The sequence below is a fragment of the Apteryx mantelli genome, chromosome 15, assembly GCF_036417845.1.
Source record: "Apteryx mantelli isolate bAptMan1 chromosome 15, bAptMan1.hap1, whole genome shotgun sequence".
NCBI lineage: Eukaryota > Metazoa > Chordata > Aves > Apterygiformes > Apterygidae > Apteryx > Apteryx mantelli.
The window spans coordinates 4064462-4082710 of record NC_089992.1 but is presented as its reverse complement, the minus strand read 5'-3'; the positions used below and the strand labels follow the sequence as shown (position 1 = coordinate 4082710).

Sequence of the window (18249 nt, the reverse complement as noted above, 5' to 3'; positions counted from 1 at the left end):
GCCAGCACGCGGTTTCTGAGAACACTGTCCCCTTTTGTATCAGCAGAGGGGGGAAAAAAAAAGAAACGCCCTGACTGTCATTAACAGCTTTTCGGGCCATGTGGATGTGGCAGACAGGCCAGAAATCCAGGAAAGAGGAGAACTGAAGACTCACAAGGGAAGGTGAGGCCTCCCAACCATAACATCCGAGTGCCTGTAAATGTCATCTCCCTGCGGGGCTGTAAACACAGGGAGAGGAGAAAATATCTGCGGCAGCGGCCGCAGCGCTTTGCGCAGCAGCTCTGCGTGCAGCTGGGCAGCGCCCGACGCCGGCTCGGCGGCATCCCCGCATCAGCCCCACATCGCAGGCGCTAGGCCCGGCGCGCGGGGTCCCACGTCGAGGTGGACAACAGCTTTATTGCTGCTCCTGCTTACGCCAGTGTGCCGCTTGCTAAGAACACCTTCCCTCGCTTCCCTCCTGTTTCTCCCTCTTTTTCCTCCTGTGTTTCCCTCTCTGCTTCAAACAAGTTGCAGAATCTTTAACGGAGCGATTCAATACATTAGTTTTCATTTGCTGAACAAACATGTTGAAAACCCAGGTAAAGCAAGGCCCTAGGAAGCAATCACACTGCTCTACCAGCACGGCAGCTGGAAGATTATTCCCCAATTAGGTCAAAATTAGCTTTGCCTCATATAATTAATTATTAAACCATAGGTGAAACTGTTTGTCTTAGTGCACCGTTTTCTGCCCTGGTCTCTAGTCTCCTTCGTACACCATCATCTCACTTTGCCCTGCAAAGCAGCCCCTTTCCTCCCCGGAAAGGTCTCCAAGGCTCCAGCTCCATTCGGAGCTCCGCGTGCATGTCGCCCCGGAGGGGTGCACTTTGCCTTTTCGCAAAAGTGCCAGCCAAAAACCATAAACACGGGGGGAAAAAAGCAGCTCTCTGGGCGTTTCTCTACTGCTACTCCTAGTTCAAAAGATTTCAGGTTAAGGCAAAAACGAGAAATACCTTCCTGCGCAATTGGCCTCCACGTGTGCCTACTGCCAGAGTGCTGCGTGGGAGAAATTTTTAATATACTTCTGGCTTTCCATCAATGGTAACTTGGATTTTAACACCCCCACAACTCACACCAGCCCAAGGCAGGGTCCTTCGTGCATCGCTGCACCATTAGGCAAGGCGGCTGCCCCTTTCCGGCAGGACGGGGGGGACGGATCGCGCCAGCCCGGCTCCTCCGCATGGGAAGGGGTTAGAGAGCATGCCGACGGGCACAGGGGGATGACAGGGCTGGTGACAAACAGGGGGTCAGGCCAGGGACAATACCCCCCCGCTGGCACGGTGGCAGCCGGGAGATCAGGATGTCCGTCCACAGCCCAAGGGGCATCTTCTCTTCGCGCTGTTGCACAACCCTGCCCACACTGCAGATGTTCCAGCAGCAAAGCAAAACAAACAAACAAAAATTACAGCTCTCGGGTTTCCTCATTTTGACTCATTACACTTTAATTTTGGAAACCTTGCTCCTGTTTGCAGCAAATTCGCTGTCGGGAGAAAACCCGTTCCAGGCTCCACGCTTAGCGCAGCCACCAGCCCCTCCGGAGCAAGCGGTTTGATCCGGGTTCTGGGGCTCTATTTGATACAGCTGTTTCTGAAAGTTTGGGCAATAACATTTCGCGGAACGCCAGAGCCATAAAAGCCACCGCAAAGTTATGGCCACACAAAGTGAGATCTCTGGGGGACCCAAGCGCCCTGCAAACGCGGACCCGGGCTGCGCCTGGCCCTTACCTTGCGCCGCGGGGTTGCGCACTTGGGACGGCGTGTCGTGGATCTCCAGGGTCCATTCCCCCGCTGCCTTCTCCCCCCAGCAGTGGACGGTCATGAACTCCCAGCCCTTGAACCCTTCGTTAGAGTGGTCGAACACCCTGCAACGGGAGCGAGGAGGTCAGGGGCCCGCCCAGCCCAGCAGCTGCTAAAGCGATGCACCGAGAAGCACGAGTCTGAACATCGTGTTTAGTTAGAAAAGGCAAACATATAAACAAGGATTCATTTCTCTGTGGCCTCGAGGCCTCAGCTTGAGCAGGATTATTAGCTACCAGCAAGTCCTCAGGCTGGGGCTGAGACCTGAGGCAGATTATTGCACCCGTACAGACGGCGCCACGGTTGCCGCCAAGCGTGCTGGCAACCGCAGTCGGCCAAAGCGGCTGCTGGCACCTCGCTTCCACCACGAATGCCGCACCAAGGGCCGTGTGCCGGATCCAAGGCCCTCGGCTGCGTCCTGCCGCCCCCACAGGGAGCGTTCCCACGGGAAAGGGTGCGTCGCAGCACGCCTGCCTGCCCAGACGGCAGCTGGCACACGGCAGCGGCTGCCCTGGGGTGCTCGGAGCTGCGGCGAGCGCACGGCCAGCTGAGATCCGGGCCCAAAAGCCCAGGGGAGCAGGAAGGGGCCCGGGGACGTTCTGGCTGCACAGGCGTCGCGTTGAGCTACCCACGGGACACTCTGGGGCCCCTTTCTGGCCCTCCTGTACCGCATCCCCCAGGAGGGGTTGGGACTGGGCTCAGCGCCCGCAGCGGGGCTCTCCTGGCGGGGCGCGGGGCCGAGCACGGGGAAGCCAAGCGTTCGCCGCCTGCACTGCAACGCCAGCATTTGCAAGCCCCAACACCTCCCCGCACCTGGAAATCCCATTCTGTAAGAGACTCATGCAGAGAAGCCACCAAAACGGGAGAAGCAGCATTTCTGCTCCTCCTGGTTACAGGCAAACTGTGAATCAAACTCTGTTCCTGGAGAAGGCAACATGCAGGGTGGTGAAAAGCAGCATTTCCAACAGCTGCTCAACAGCCAGATGACACTTGGGAGTCCTCAAACCACCATAAACACTTATGCTCATGGCTCACAGTTTAGTGAGGGACCGTAATTTGGGATGCCAGAAGCCTGACTCAGCTTAGGAAAGGAGGTGACACTGTTTTTTCCCCTGCTTCTCGTGAACTGTGACGCAGCAGTCCCCACTGGTTTTACACTTCTAGTCCGAAGTCGAGAGAATAAGGCTGTTTCCATCTCGTGCGCTCTGGCAGCAGCTCCCCGGCATCGCAGGAGGAAGGGATGAGGCAAGGCCAGGCAAGCTGCCTTCCCAAACGGCATTTTGTGTTTTCTCCCCACCCTTTGGCGCAGGACTGGGGTCACTGCCCCGCGGCAGCTGCTCTCACCTCCTTGCAAGGAGCTGCGACCTGGTTCCCGCGGGGGAGACGAGGCTGATCTGCAGGTCCCCCCGGCGAGGGTGCGAGATGCTGACGCGCACGACGACGTGCTCCAGGTAAACCACGTGCTGGTCGTAATGGTCAGCGCAGGCGCTGGTGAGGGTGGTGGCGCGCACCACGTGGTCGGCACGGATGTACCTGGCAGGGACAAGCGGAGCGTCAGCAGGAGATGGGAGAGTGCTTGGCCTGGGGGAGCGGCACCTGGGAACAGGGCGGCAGCTGGCCAGGAACCGGCTCATCCCACCCACGCGCAGGTGCTGTGGGTGCCTGTCTCTCCCCAGCGTCTGCCCATCAGCCCAGGGTAAGGGGGCTCCGAGCCAGGTGCTTTGCCGAGGTGTCCCAAAGCCGGTGGCCGAGCCTGGCAGTGACTGCCAGCCACGGCAACCAAGATGTGTGGCCTTCAGAGGGCACGTGCTCAAATACACGAATAATCACTGCCCTGAGGAGGATTGCGTCCCGGGATGCCTCTCATCCGTGCTGCTAAGACATAATTTATCAGCAGGGGCAATCCCTCTCTCTCTCTTATTCCCAGACGTCCTCATGGGATACTTCAGGACATATGCTTGGGAGTCTGACAGGGATCACATAGCTTGGCTTTATTTTGCCTTAGTCATTCAGAATAATTGGAATAGTTATAAACAGTGATGTAATTCCTGGGAGGACCAGGGAGCACTCAAAAACATCCCATGCAAGGACAACATTTGAGATGCTGCATCTGTTCCTCATTGGAAAAAAAAAATTTCCTTTCCTTGGTGGGCCAAGACGGTAAAGAGGTTTGGGAATTTCACTCCCACTGAGCAAACGCTGTTTAGACCCGACCCTTTTCAACGCTATCTTTGCAGGCGTGTAGCCTCCACGTAACCCACTCCCACTGAAGTGCGGCCGCTTGACCAAAGCTCTCAGATAACCCGGGCCCTTGAATCACCCATGCGAAGCTGGAGGTAGGGGAGGGTCAGAGGTAGGGCTGCTGCAGGGCTGCACGTGCACCCACGGCGGGTCAGGGCCGCAAAGATGTGCCCGCACTGCTCAAGCCCCAAGAACTGACAAACTCGGGACACTTTCCCAGCCCGTGGCGGCGGTGGCTCCCTCCCAGCCACTGCTCTGGCCAGGCAGCTGTGAGCGAGCGCCTGAGCGAACAGCATGAGCGAGTAGGGGAATGTGTCACGTGGAAAATTGCTGACCATTAATAGCAGCAGCTTGAGCCTATTCGTATTTCTCAGGAAATACCTGCTCACGTTGCGTGTAAGCGGGGGCAGACGACGCACGCATCTGTGCCCCTTACGCATTTTGCTCAACACTGACGGATGAAGAGACAGAGGATGTAAAAATGCTTAAATCTGCCAATGTTTTCAACAGGGTAAGTCCCCCCCCAAAATGCAATCCCAGCCATACTAAACTGCTCTCTGTATTTCCCACTCTTCCCCCAAACTCAGTTTTAACAAGGGGCAGGAGGGGCTCCTTAATGAGACATAATTTGGGAGTATTTCCTTTGGCTTCTCATCTGTGCTGTGTGTCTCTGGTTCCTATCAGCAAGCCACAGACTGTCTGTTTTGTTTAAACCTGGTTTCCTACCGCTTCACAGCAAAAAGCAGCGAATTATTGTACCCTCTGTTGCAATACATTGTCCTAGAACAGGAATTTGCTGAATTGCCTTACAGTAACAAGACGCTTTTGAACAAGATGTATGCCTTATGGGCTGCAAGTGCGCTTTTTATTATAATTATCGGCGCAGTGTTTCTCTTTGGTTTGCAATTAGTGTCTCTATCAGATAAACTGCTTTATGAACAAATTTGGCTACAAATCATTACTCTTGCATTCTTAATTCTTTCCAAAGAAATTGTGCTTTTTTCATCAACAAATCATCTGCTCTAAAAATGAAGTAGTGTCTTACCAGGAAGTTTGATTTTGCCAGAGGCTCTAATCTAAAATTATGCCCCTTTCATCAATCAGTTGGTTGCTGCAGTGGGACTCCTTTGAAAGCCTGCTTTCCCGCAGAGTAACATCTGCCCACTGGCATCACGGGAGCCTGGTTTCAGCTGGGAATGGATCAGGCCTAAAGAGAGGTGGAAGGGTCTTTGCAAGCCCCCCAGGCATCTGGCCAGCCTCGGCCTGGGAGAGCACAGCCCAGCCTCGCCTGCGTTTGGGAGGACCGCAAGGACAGCCGTCAACGCCTGCCCGTCGCAGGCGACGACTCCTGAACCCAGTGCAGGACGAGCTGCCAAGGCAACTGTTAATTCAGCCCCTTCTCCCACGCTCACCTCCCCATTTAGTGCTGGGCTCGGATACCCCAGGGAAGTGCCAGCAGCTTATAGCAGTAAATACCTTTGCTCTCATCACTGATCTCACCCTTCGATCTAGCAGATGAAGACCTACCAGCAGTATGATACAAACCTGAACCGGTTGGAACCTGACACAAATTCAAAGAGATTGTAGGCGTTACTCTTTAATGGGAAGTGGGAGAAGTCCTTGCAACAAACTACCATTTTTGGTGCCTTCAAGTCAAAATGAGCTCTTTTGTGGAAGAGAGATATCAGCCCAACACTTCACTGCTAACACAGGAGCCAGTGGGTTAATACTTTGGTCTCCCTAAGCCATTTCCAAAATGGCAAACAGCACTGTCAGCTCTCAAAAATTTCCTGCTGATCACCCACCTGGGAACTGAGAGCACAGAAAGGGCAATATAAATCATCTGCAGCCTAACCTGGTCCCACACAGCCCCTGTGGGACCCACTTGTCATCGTGTTGCAGGCACACATCCTGGGTGGGCACTTCTGAATCAATACACAGGACACCAGGTCAGCTGGCAGGGGTTGTTCTGACTTTAAAATCCATGAATATTCCCTTGCTTTGAGGCAGGAGCTCACCGGGGGCTGTGAATCACTGCAAGGCTCGAGATGCTTGTGCAGAGGAGAGCAGAGCTTAGCAGGCTTTCTTAGCCAAAACTGTAAATAAAACCATATTAGCTCCTGAGACCCTTGTACCTGGTAATTGTTATCAACTGAAATAGCAAGGGATTTTGTCATGCCTTGCATCCAGGCTGTCCAGGCCACAGGACTTGTCCTGTCCACCCTGACTCCTAATTTCCAAGAAGCAAACCGCTTGTAATCTTTGTAGAATTTATATTCCTCCCTGCAGAGCAGCACAGCAAGGCAGTGAACATGAAGCACAACCCCCAGGAAACTTGCATCTTAGTATCTCGGAAGCAACATCAGTACTAAGAAACATCAACCAAAAAAATACATGCAACTTTTCTGGCTTGCCTGGGCAAGGCAGCTCAGAATGACCCAGGATTCACAGCCAAAGTTCCCCCAGCTTAAGATATCACTCCTGGGAGTATCCAGGGTCTCAGAAACTCTGTTTCAGGGTTTGGCTGGATGTGCCAGTGGATGAAAGTCAGATTTTGATGCTCTCACAGCGAGTCACAACTCAGCGAGTCTTTGCAAGGGCCTTGTTTCCTCCCTGAACCCAGGCAACCAGAAAACACAGAGCCTGGAGCAGAGTCTCTGCACTGCAAAGATGACTTCACCAAACCCTTATTGCAAGAGGCCGTATATCCCTCAGACTCAGGAGGGGTTCGCAGCCAGCAATACTCACTTGGGCACCCTGTCCAGGCTTCCAACGCAGACATGCTGTGGGGGGACTGATTTCCACTTCTTAGCTTCCATCACAATAGCTTCTGCATCCACCAGACCAAATCCATATAGATGGCTAACTGAAAAGAGAGAAGACTCAGAAACCCACTTCCTTAAAAATACTGCGTGAGCTTCAGAGCTACCTGCGGGGCGGAAATAAATTGATACCTGGCACTCAGCATTTCAGAGAAAGCAAAACCACATGCAAAGGAGGGCTGAAGTATGCAAAGCCGTAATGGAGAAAAGGTCTTCTCCTGGGGCTCCTCACCAGCTGGAGGACTGCACTCAGCTCGCTGCCAAGCTCCCTCCCTACCTCCCCCTGGAGTGAGACAACCCACGAAAGGGGCACGGGGTGGACGGCTCAGGCTAGGCAGCGATGAGCAGAACTGCAGCAACAACAATCTGCTCCCCAAGAGGCAAGAAAATGGCTTGGAAATCTACCCGGGTACTTATGCACTGTACGACACGGTTGTGACCCAACCGCTATCACCAGTGAAATGCCATGCGGAGATACCAGACTAGCGCAGCCATACCCTGCAGCAACGTTAGCCCCCATCCTAGCCCAAACTGCTCCTGGCTAATTCCCGAGGCGTTGCGCAAGGCGACAGGGCTGCTCCATCCCTGCTCAGTGGAAGTGCCGGCATCTCTTTGCCAGGCTGTGTTGCAAAGCACCGACACACCCAAAACATCCTCCAACCATTTGGGAATGCGCAAAATTGCTCCTGCTCTGGTATGAGGCGCTAATCGACTTGGCCAAGTTACACCCCAAAGGTGCCCTGGAGCCATGAAAAGCCCCGCGGCAGGGAGCAGCCCCCCTCAGCTGAAAGCTGCCCGCGAGCCTTTTCGCCGCATTCGGTGCAGGCAGCCACCGCTTAGCAAGGGCCAGGGCTGACTTCGGGGTTTTATCAGCTGCGATGCCTCGGGTGGCACGGTGCAGGCTGGCAGGCAGCGCGTCCGACCCCGTGGAAGTGCAGCCTGCGGAGCTAGCTCTTCTCCAGCCCCTTCCTTTCGCTGTCTTAAATCCCTGAGCACCGGCCAGCTGCTGCTTGATGGAACGGGCAGCAGATGTTGTGGCTCCGCCGTTCAGGATAGCCGATGACAAGCAGGCTTTTGCAGAGCTTATCGAACTGTGATTTATTGCCTGCTCCTTGTGCTGTTCAACAGCCTGTGATACAGCCGGCACAGCTCAAAACCAGCTGAGAGTGGTCATTTGGGGAAAACACCCTTGTGAGCAGGGCTTTGTGGGCCTTTATTTTGCCTTTTGCAGACTTTCTTGCAAATAAAACCTCCTTATCCCAATGCGAGTCAAGAGGGGAGACAACACAAAGACAAGCAAAGCAGATGGCTGAATTTCAGCTTTGCAAATCATCGTAATAAAAAAAGGCAGCTCTGCAAACATCCTCTCTCCACCCTCACTCGACATTCGGTGCGGACGGTGCTGAACCCGCACGCCTGCCTCACCTTTGTGCCCCGCGCCATTCGTCTTCCAGTCGGCCGCTCGCAGGTGTACTGGCCTCGAGGTCTTAACCAGCAGGTGCTGGACATCTCTCCAGGTTAGCAAGGGGCTGCAACGACACGGGCGCAGAGGAACACCGGTGGCAAGGTGCCTTTGCCATGCCGAAGCTGTGGCTTTGCACTGCCCTAATGCACCACTCCAGCCTCAGCTATTGATATCGATAAATAATCAGCGGTTATCAATAAATGCTATCTTTGCTGCCGAGAGCTCGGCAGTCACTTGTGGTGCCCGAGACTGAGCGGGCGGCGCTGGCTGCAGCGCTCCGGGAGAAGCAGAGCCCGGGGCAGCTGCAGGGGACCAGCAGCAGGCAGTCGAGGACGTTCGCAGGGATTTATTTCAGGCAAAAGATATTTAGCTCTCATGCTCCAAGGTGTAACCAGAGCAAATCAGGAATGAGGACTCAGGAATGAATCAAATCCCAGCGCAGGCTACTAAACGCAACAGCTCATTGATACACGCTGCTGAGCGAATCCTACCTTTGCAGGAGTAATGGCAACTACTGCAGGGAACAAGCAGAGTCCCTCATTTAACAGAAAAATGAAACTCAAAGTGAGACCTTAGGCAGGATTTACATGCTGCTTGTGTGTTCACGGGCGCTGGACACAGGGCCCCGCTGGCTTTTGAACACCATCCAAGATCCCAGCTCAAAGAGATTTTTGAAGAATTTTCCATGCTTTCTCTTACAGTCATTTCTTGAGCATCTCAAGCTTTGATTTATAATTCTATCAAACAACATTTAGGAAGAGAAATTCAATTTATTCCTTCTCATCATAATGGAGTGTCTGAGCGCCTGCATCTCTCTGCACCATGCCCTGGTACTTAATGTTGCATTTTATGCCCCAACCAAACAACTCAAAAATTACATCTAACTCTCTTAACGTATCTGTAATGAAAATGACATCTCCTGAAACGTGTTCACCCAACCTGGCCCCGTGGATTTAAAACTGAGCCAAATGGCTGGAAGCTGGGAGGAGAGGGGGCAGACTGATGAAGACAAATGAAGCCAGATATGCCATGAACTCCATTACTTAATGCGATCATATTATTCTTCCGCAGCGCTCTGCCACTCATGCTTACCTACAGTTTATTCATAGCTTGGTAAAACAGAGCCATGGCTTGGATTTATTTTTATTTCCCCCCCATAAAAAAAATAATATTGAGAAGCTCATGAGAAAATGCTCCGCAGGGAAACACGGAGAAGCCAGCGCAGCTCAGCTGGGGCCAGCGACGCTGCGTGATGCAGAGGGGTTGGGACCGGCACCGGGCCGGGAGGCGAAGCAGAGGGCTGAGCTGCAGCTCACATTTCCCAGCAGAGCTTGTTTGAAATGGGGAGAGGATTGCTGTTGTTCACACTGCATGAATTTTTGATGCTATGCAAAAGCAGTCCTTTTTCCCCAAATGAAACACTTGGTGAAAACCATCACTTTTGCAGACATTTTCCATTTTCCATGACATTTTCTGACGTATTTTTTCAACAAAGTATTTATAAAACTCCTTTTGGAGCTGGTTGTCAGTGGTTTCAATGTACCAGATGAAAAGCCTGACTTATCTTACAAAACCCAAGTTTTCAAAAAAGGGGACAAGTGAAGCATTAGCTCAATAAAACATGCACAGGAAAATCACATACAAAACAACAGTGCTGCATCAAACCTTGCGAGGAGCAATTTAGAATAACTTTGGCCCGTTTCGAGCAGCTCTAGAGAAAAACCCAACTTTTTTTTTTGTTTTTTTCCTGCTTTTGCTCACCGGGTACTGAGTTTGGAAACACGCCACCCAAAAGCAGGCAGGGAGGGCAGAAAGGTTAACTTACTTTGCTTCCAAAGCCAAGGCGATGATGCCGGCGACCATGGGGGCAGAGACGGAGGTGCCAGTGTGGCCGTCTGTGCAGCGGTGCCTCAGGTCCGTGGTGACCTGCGGATGGAGGTGCCACGGCTCAGAGCGGTGCGGCTGGCTTCGCAGCAACACCACGGAGCAGGGAGGCTCCCGTGCAGGCAGGGGGTTGCCACGCACCGCTGAGAGCTTGAGAGTTGCTTAAGATGCTGCTGAGCAGCCACCGGGGAGCAGAGCCCATGGGTACCTAACCACCACGGCAGCGCCGAGACCTCCAGGGCGCCCAGAGCCGAGGAGAGGGCTGCGGAAGCGTTCAGGGGGTGAGAAAGCTCCCACATTCATGTTTTCCTTTAACTACCTTGCTAAAAGATGCAAAATCTATTTGATGGGAGGAAAGTCAGTTTTGCTGCGGAGCAGACAGAGCAAAAGCTGTGGCTGGAGCGCTGTGAGCGGGGCTAGGCGCGTGCATCTCTGCGCAGAGCGGGACGCACTCCCGCACTGCCCCAGTCTCCCTTTGAGCTCCACCATATCAGGCGCTTTCCTTAAAAGCACCAGCCCCTGGCGTTTTGCACAAATTTCCATTTGCATTGCGGGGGGGGGGGGGGGGGGGGGGGGGAGAAAAGCATTTCCAGCTTTCTAGTTTCAGAGAGAAGCTCAAAGTTTGAGTACTAAAAGCTTGGAGAGCAAAGGTGGGGAGAGATGTTCAGTTTATTACATTTTTAAAAGGCTCGTGGGCTTTGATTTAATCTCATGCTTTTGTGGGGGGAACTTGCCACCCCGTTTCTCAGCGAGGCTGTCTTGGAAACTGCTGGTTTTGCCCAGCTCTGACACAGCTGCTTGCTCATCAATGTGCTGGCGGACTGACGCAGGACGCGAGTGTCATGAAAGATGGCCCCACAGAGACACTTCAAGTCTGGCTTCTGGGTGGACATTAATGTTCTTGGGGCACAATTGAAATCACTCTTGAAAAAAAAAATTGACTTGTAGAAACTTCATTTTCTGTCAAAAAATAATTCGGGTAGAAACTTCCCTATCAGCTCTGGTAATGTGCAGCGCTGGTGGGTGATGTTTTGATTGCCTGAGTTGCAGATGACGCACAGAGGCTTTCATAAGGAAATGTCTTGCTGCAAAGAGACCACAAAAGTTGTTGTAACAGGGCAAATATAGCCTGAACAGCAGGGAAAAATATCCGAGATGTCCAGAAAATGATTCATTAACCCTCTGTGACGTTGCCTTACTGTTTCTTTGAGGGAAAGCTCTCTACGCAACAGCACGAAGGAGGAAACCAAATGGGAAATATAAGAGCTCGCTGGCTTTTCTTAAAAGCTGTCGTCCTGGCATCAGAGCCCACTCACATCCACCTTCGTGTGACTAATCACCTAAAATGCACCTCGCGCCTCCTGGAGCCACGTAACCTCGCTGAGCATAAGACTTGTCAGGACGCACTCAAAATCCTGTTCCAACATGCTGCCGCGCAGCCAGGCAGGCCTTTGAATTCAGGCGTGTTTTATTCAAACATATTTGAAGCGATTACCTTGATCAACGCGTGGCGGTAGCTGCCAAGCCGGGCTGCCGGCTCCCTCCTGTGCCCCTTGCTGTGCTGGGCGCTGAGGACGGGCAGACACTCTGCAGCAGGATATGCACAGGCACAGCTTTAGCAGAGATAAAGTCACCTGGGAGATGTGCAACGCTGGAGCGAAGCCCTTCCTGCCTCTGCCGGTAGCCAGGGGTGCTCGGTTTGAGCAGGATGCACAAAACTGCTGATTAACTACTGCACTTTTGCAGCACAGACTTCCCTGAGGCTTCAGCAATCACTGCTAAAATCAAGAGGCCTCTTTTGGAGATGGGTTGGATTTGGGCTGTACGTTGGCATTGCGCTCCCGTTAAATTAATCAAAGCACAGCTGTCCCAGCCCCGCCGTTTGCCTGTGCTAATCACACCCTGCGGCTCCAGGCAGGAGCGCTCCAAGCCCGTGCGTACGGCGGGTGGCAACGCAGTGGTAGGTAAGGAAACACCTCCCCCATGTTTATTCAGCTGACAAACTACCGCACGTGCATGCATTTTAGGCAAGGTCCATCACTCGTTCCTCTTAATACTGGGCTCCAAACGCCTGCGATACTCCAAGAACATCACAGTCTAATGCATTAATCCTCAGACAATGTCTGTGCAGGAAGAGCTGCTCCTCTTCCTGCTTTGCAGATGGGGAGCTGAGCCCCGAGACACTAAGCAGCTCACCAAGGGCACCCGAGGGGTGCTGCACAGCAAGGACTTGCATTCACGTTTCCCAAATCCCTGCCAAACACCTCCATCTTCTCTCTTTATTCCTGTCTCAGGCTAAAATCCTTGAAATTCCCTTCTTCAAGCAGGGGGAACCTTAGGAGACAGGTGAATGCTTGCACACCCTTGTGTTTTTGCAAACCTCCAGCACTGTTTTTCACCTAGATACAAGAAAGAAAAGATGCCCAAGCTCTTCCCAAGGAAGCGACAACTGCAGCATTCCCCTGAGCAATTTTGCAGAGTTTCACCAGAAAAAGCATGAGCAAAATGCACCACAGAGCTAACGGTAAGGCCCAGATCTTACAGACAAGCCCACGCTGCCTTTCAGGTGTCCGAGAAGTCCAACCGACTCTGAAGGTAAACATGCCTAAATGTTTGCTGGATTGGGCCGAAGCATAAAAAAAAAAAAAGAAAGAAAGAAAGAAAGAAATGATGCCTGAAGTAAATAAATCCCTAAGAGAGAGTCCACCGGAGTAAGGACGTCTAGAAACTTTGCCAAGCCACCAGCAATTACGCTCCACATTGGCTCCTTATATTCAACCTCTTTCATGCTGAAGGCTCCCATCCGAAAGGCGCGTTGCCTCACCCCTGCCAAAAAGCAGTCACCTCTGGGGTGAAACACAGCCGGGCTCTTAGAGCGTGACCTGGCTAGGAAAATAACTCAGTGCTACTCAGCTGTGCGTCAGGCTATCCCCACCGCAGGGGAAACTTTCGGGGAAGCACTGTCCCACTCGGAGAAGTGGGAAGAGGAGAGAAAACTTACTATTTTTCGCTCATAGAAGGCCCCGCTGCTGTAGGTGGTGGCGAGGGTGGAGGCACATTCCTCCAGGTACCAGGGCTTGTACCCATTCTCGGTGGTGCTGCTGACAGAGATGGTGTAGATGCTGTTGGTGTAGCCATCGCAAGAGCAGTAATCGCCTTCTCTGCCTCCGTTTCCCGATGCCCAAACGAAAATGGACCCCAAGCCCCTGCGGCCCTGCAGCCAAACAGAAAAATACGTGATGAGACCAAACGTTTGTCCAGAATAAACTTGGATATCAGTACAGGAAGGAGAGGAATTGCAGTCCCCTGCTACTGTAACACAGCGCAGTGTAACTCCTTCTGTAATCATCGTCCCTCTAGGGTTAGGATTTTGGGTTAGGTTAGGATGCACGGACACCTCCAGCCTGGATCCCACCCTTCTCCGGTCCATCCTGCCCAGCCTCAGCCCCCGAGCCCCCGTTGCCTTGGGAGCCATCTCATTCACACGCTACAAATGTGCATCTTCTTGCAGCGAGCCCCAGTTTTGAAGGCAGCGACTATCCAAAAGGAAGGCAGAGTCTTAGGGGAAAGGGGATTTTGGTGTCTTTCGCAGACTCTCAAAGGGCAAAAATCTTGGGAATTCACAGCACCTGGGCAAAGGTGAAACCTCTGCCACAGCGTTTTCCAGCCATGCAGGGAGGGGGCTTGTGTCCCACCACATCACACAGGAGACAGGAGGCAACCTCACCCTCCCCACCTGCCTGGCCCAGATGGTCCGCGGGATGAATCAACAGGAAACTCCCCCAAAACAGCGTCTCCTTTGCTCGGAGCCCACAAAGCCCATTGCAAAACCACCCACCCAAACCAAAAGAAAGTTTCCCATAACATGTCTTTTGGGCCTTTTTTTTTTTTTTAATCTTGGTCTTTTCTCTCCCTGGAGCTTGGCAGGAACATCTGATGGAGCAGCCCCTGTCAGGCACCACATCTGCAAGAGCTGACAGAGCTCCAGCTCAGACTCAGCCAGGATTTTAGTTTGCCGGGGTGGGAAAGGCGAGTCGGCCTCCGAGACCTCCCCAGAGCCAGGGGAAATTCCAGCCCAGGAGGGGAGGGAGAGGCACAGGGGAAGGTGGCACACGCTCCACAAACACTCCTTCGCCAGCCAAACGCGCAAACAAGGGGCCCCAGCAGCACGGCACAGAGAGGGCTTGGCTTGCCCTTCCTCAGGACAGAAGTCAGTGCTGTTGCCCAGGTGGCTAGGACATGGTTTGAGCTCATTTTTCCCCAAGGTAAATCCAGGAATAACACAGCGCCATGGAGGGCAGTGAGAAAACGTTGCGTGAGAAGGGCATCAGGAGCTGTGTGCAGCAACAGCCCCGCCTGCTCCTCAGATGGGGTGAAAAGAAGGTTTTCCCGGACCTAAGGGGGTTCTTTGGGACAGAGCAGCAGCTTGCTAAGCCCTGGTAGTATTAACCACGTCGCAGAGCTCTGCATGTGCTGAGGAAAGGCGCTCAGCTTCAGCTGACCTCTGTCTCTCCGGTGCGGCTTTAGGAGAAGCAAACACAGGGAACACGGGGCTCTGAAGAGTCCGTGCTTCCCGCCTGGGTACGTTTTTGCAGGACGTCCTGCCTTGGGCCCCCTTGGCAGCCACCACGGCCTTCCCCTCCTGGCTTGCTGCCGCACAAAGCAGGTACCAAGCGGAGGCAGGCAAGGGCAGGAAAGTCAGCACAGTCGCAGCCGCTGCCCGGGAAAGCCCATAAAGCCATTCCACTGATATACACCATAACATATCATGCTCCTTTTTAATTAAGTTGCCTTTCTCTGAAATGAATGTTTTGCATTTCTGCCCCCATACACGCAGCTCTCCGGAGAGCCTGGCTCGCGCCTGCCGAGCTTGGCAGGAAATCAATCCACAAGCAGCGGTGGCAGAGCTAGCCGAGGAGTAGCTGGGGTGAACTTGACTTCCCCCGGAGTTACTCATGCCACAGTGCTATTTCGGAGCTAGCCCAGGCAGATCCAGAGTTTACCTCCCTCCTACTGCTTGGCTGTATCTTCCTCCACAAAAAAATGCAGCCTTCCTCCAGAGGAATTCACTGGGGTTTATTGTACTTTTTAAGCATTAGGGGGAGAGGGATGGTTTATTACCTGTCTTGTTCTCCTACTTGGAGAGAGACTCCCTTAGCTGACCCTGCCTCTGGATACACAGGGCAAGTCAGGCTGTTTCCTTACTTTATGAAAGTTTTCATTATCAGGGCTGCCTCCCAGCCAAATAAGGTGGATATTTCCATAGCGAAGATTAATAGAGTTATCTGGAGGTCCATAAGAAAAAGTGCAATTCCTATGGAGATTATTGCACTGCCTTCTGTCAAGGGAGATGCTGACTCAGATTTCAAGTCTGTTGAGTCTTTGCCCAACTGCCACTGGGACTTCTAGCCTCGCTTTCCAGGGTTTCCTAGATCTACGAGATTGCTCTGTCCCGACCCATGCTTTTGGCACGGCCCACTGACGTGGGCTGGTCCCCCTCCGCCGATGTGCACCGTGTCCAAGGGAAACAGATGCGCTCTGCACATTCGCTAGGGCACAGCTTTGCAGCGTGGCTAGCAAGAACCAGACGCGATAAAGCAACATGGAGAGCAAACGACTCTCAAATGGCAAAATCCACCAATCTACTAACAGGAAAAGACCAGCCTCATCATGGACAACCTAAGAATTCCCAAGGCACTAATCAGATCATCTAGAACCAGCCTTTAATTGCCAAAAGTGTGCACAGATTTGTCAGTGATTTCGATGCAGATAAGTATACTGGAGAGCCAAAAGGGGCTTACAACCCCACACCTAGAGCTTTGCGATCCCAAGTGCTCCAGGAAAGCCTCAAGGTTACCTGGTCCTTCCAGCCCCCTGCAAGCAGACAGCACTGCTGGAGGGTGACTCCTCTCTGCTGAGGGATGTGTTTTGTTCTGACCTAAACCCCGTGTCCTACCGAGCCCAGCAGGGTTGCACGGGAGGAAAGTGGTTCTTGGAGCCCAGCATGGTTGCATGAAGACACTAACAGGCACATAAATGGCATTTTCCTCCTCCAGAGGACATTAAAAGAATACACATCTGACACCTAAAGTGTTTTCTAGCTGAATGAGAGATCACCTAATATAGCAGCTCTCTTGGAGGTTGAACTGGAAGAAACACTCTTTCCCTTTGCTCTCAAACAAGTAACTGCTAAAATTTCTGCAAGGAGACATGAAACACCCAACCTCTATATTTGAAACCATTCCTAAGCCAATGCCATCCTGGCAGTGGGCTTCTTACTGCGATAAAATTTGATCCAGATACCATTTAAATGACTGGAAATTGCCCCCAGGCAAGGCTCACGACTAAGCAGCTCACTCCTGGAGGAGCGTCCATTTGACATTGGCTGGGTTGGATTCTCCCCATTTTCACAGCACTGCTTTGGCACCATCGGCTTGTGTTCCTGCTTAATGACAGTCAATTAGAGCCCAGGATAAATATCACCCCATTAGCTCAGGAACTAATAAGGTGTGGCTGAAGGAGCAAATAACAAGAAGATAAATCACCCTGATGCAGTCCTATTGCTAACAGATAAAGGTTATTTTAATGTTTCCATTAAAAACTCAATTTTAAGGATTTATAACTTAGTTACAGCTGTTTGCTTGGGCTAAAGGTTACAGCTAACATTCCACTTACAGCTTTCCTCATTATTTAAAGACAGGGAGCAGGCAATGCAGAGCTGCACACTCAGGGTGCTGCGTGCCACAAATGCCGGTGGCGCTGGGGGCTGAGCAGGAGGCAGGCGGTGGGAGGGAAACACAGGGCCAAAAGGGGAGTGCCTCCTACACGGACCCCGCGATGCACCGGGTCCAGACGGTCTGATGCTCTGATGCCCCTCATGAGGATCCTCTGGATACACGCCGCTGCCCCGTGATGCACCGGGCTGCAGCTGATTGCCACGTCCCGAGCTGGACCCAATGGCCCCCTCTCTGCACACTGCTAGGAAAACCTGCCATACGCGAACTCAGGGGTCAGGCATCACCCTGCTGGGGCACCGCTGGTGGGCTTCGCTCTGCGATTTGGAAAAAGCTCCCTGAAACGGAGGCCTGAGGGTCGGCACTGGGCGGATACCCTGTCGCAGCCTGCTCCCTCTTACAGCTCCTACACGGGGGAAAAAAAAGGTCTAAAAAGAAGCCTGTTCCTGTGTATTTATATTGAGTGAACTCCCATGCACTTCAATGAATTCCTCTTCAGACTAACTACCCCAGGCAGGAAATTAAGTAAATAGAGGGAAAAACACTCCACCCTATTTTTAGATAACATTAAGGCTGGAGGCAGAGCCTTTGGAGCAGTCTTGGGTCAGGAGCAACCCTCAACATCGATGCATTGCTTTCCAGCCTAAAAATCTCAAAGCGTTTTGCAAAAAGAGGTAACGGCTCGGCTGGTTTCAACGGAGGAAGAAAGCCAGGCAGGGGCCACCCGGCGTCGGTGCAGACCCAGCGGCCCCTCGGCAGCATCCCACCGCCAGCCCGCGGCTGCCCAGCTCCGAGCTCCGGTTTTGTCCCCCGCGGCACAGCAGCCGCTGAGCCCGTCCCCACCATGCTGGCCTCGGGCGCAGAGGGGCAAAAAGAGAGAAAAAGTACTGTTTTGGTAACCACAGTGATCATGGGGACACTGGCGTGCTCCTGCTGGCGGCCAGGTCTGTCCCCGCGCGGGGCTGCATGCTGGCAACGTTGTAAGGACGAACCTGCCAGGAGGGCTATTGCCAAAAAAAGATTTGGTTTTTTTTTTTTTTTTTTTAAACTACATTTCCCCGCCTGGCTTCCAGCTCCTTCCAGAAAACCTCTTGAGAAAGAAATTGCCAGAAGGAAAGCCGAAGCGAAGCTGCCCAAGCGAGAGGTGCTGCAAGTCCCCAGGAGTGTGTCCCAGCCCCGCTTCCCCAGGGAGGACGTTTTCCCCCCGCCGCGTTGACTTTTTTAATAAAACAAAACAAAACAACCCCAAGCCCCCAGAACCACTGCTTGAG

The 18249-nt window shown here is 52.8% G+C and overlaps 1 protein-coding gene across 1 annotated transcript in view; it reads right to left on the bottom strand.

The window, feature by feature from the left end:
* The window catches only part of PCSK6 (proprotein convertase subtilisin/kexin type 6), a 53784-nt gene that overhangs the window by 15146 nt on the left and 20389 nt on the right, over nt 1-18249 (bottom strand). The window contains exons 9-14 of the mRNA XM_067305787.1: nt 13246-13458; nt 10186-10286; nt 8321-8424; nt 6822-6939; nt 3177-3365; nt 1761-1897 (exon numbers count right to left, since the gene is read on the bottom strand). Of these exons, the coding sequence (XP_067161888.1) occupies nt 1761-1897; nt 3177-3365; nt 6822-6939; nt 8321-8424; nt 10186-10286; nt 13246-13458 (862 nt within the window). The remainder of the gene's footprint in view (nt 1-1760; nt 1898-3176; nt 3366-6821; nt 6940-8320; nt 8425-10185; nt 10287-13245; nt 13459-18249) is intronic.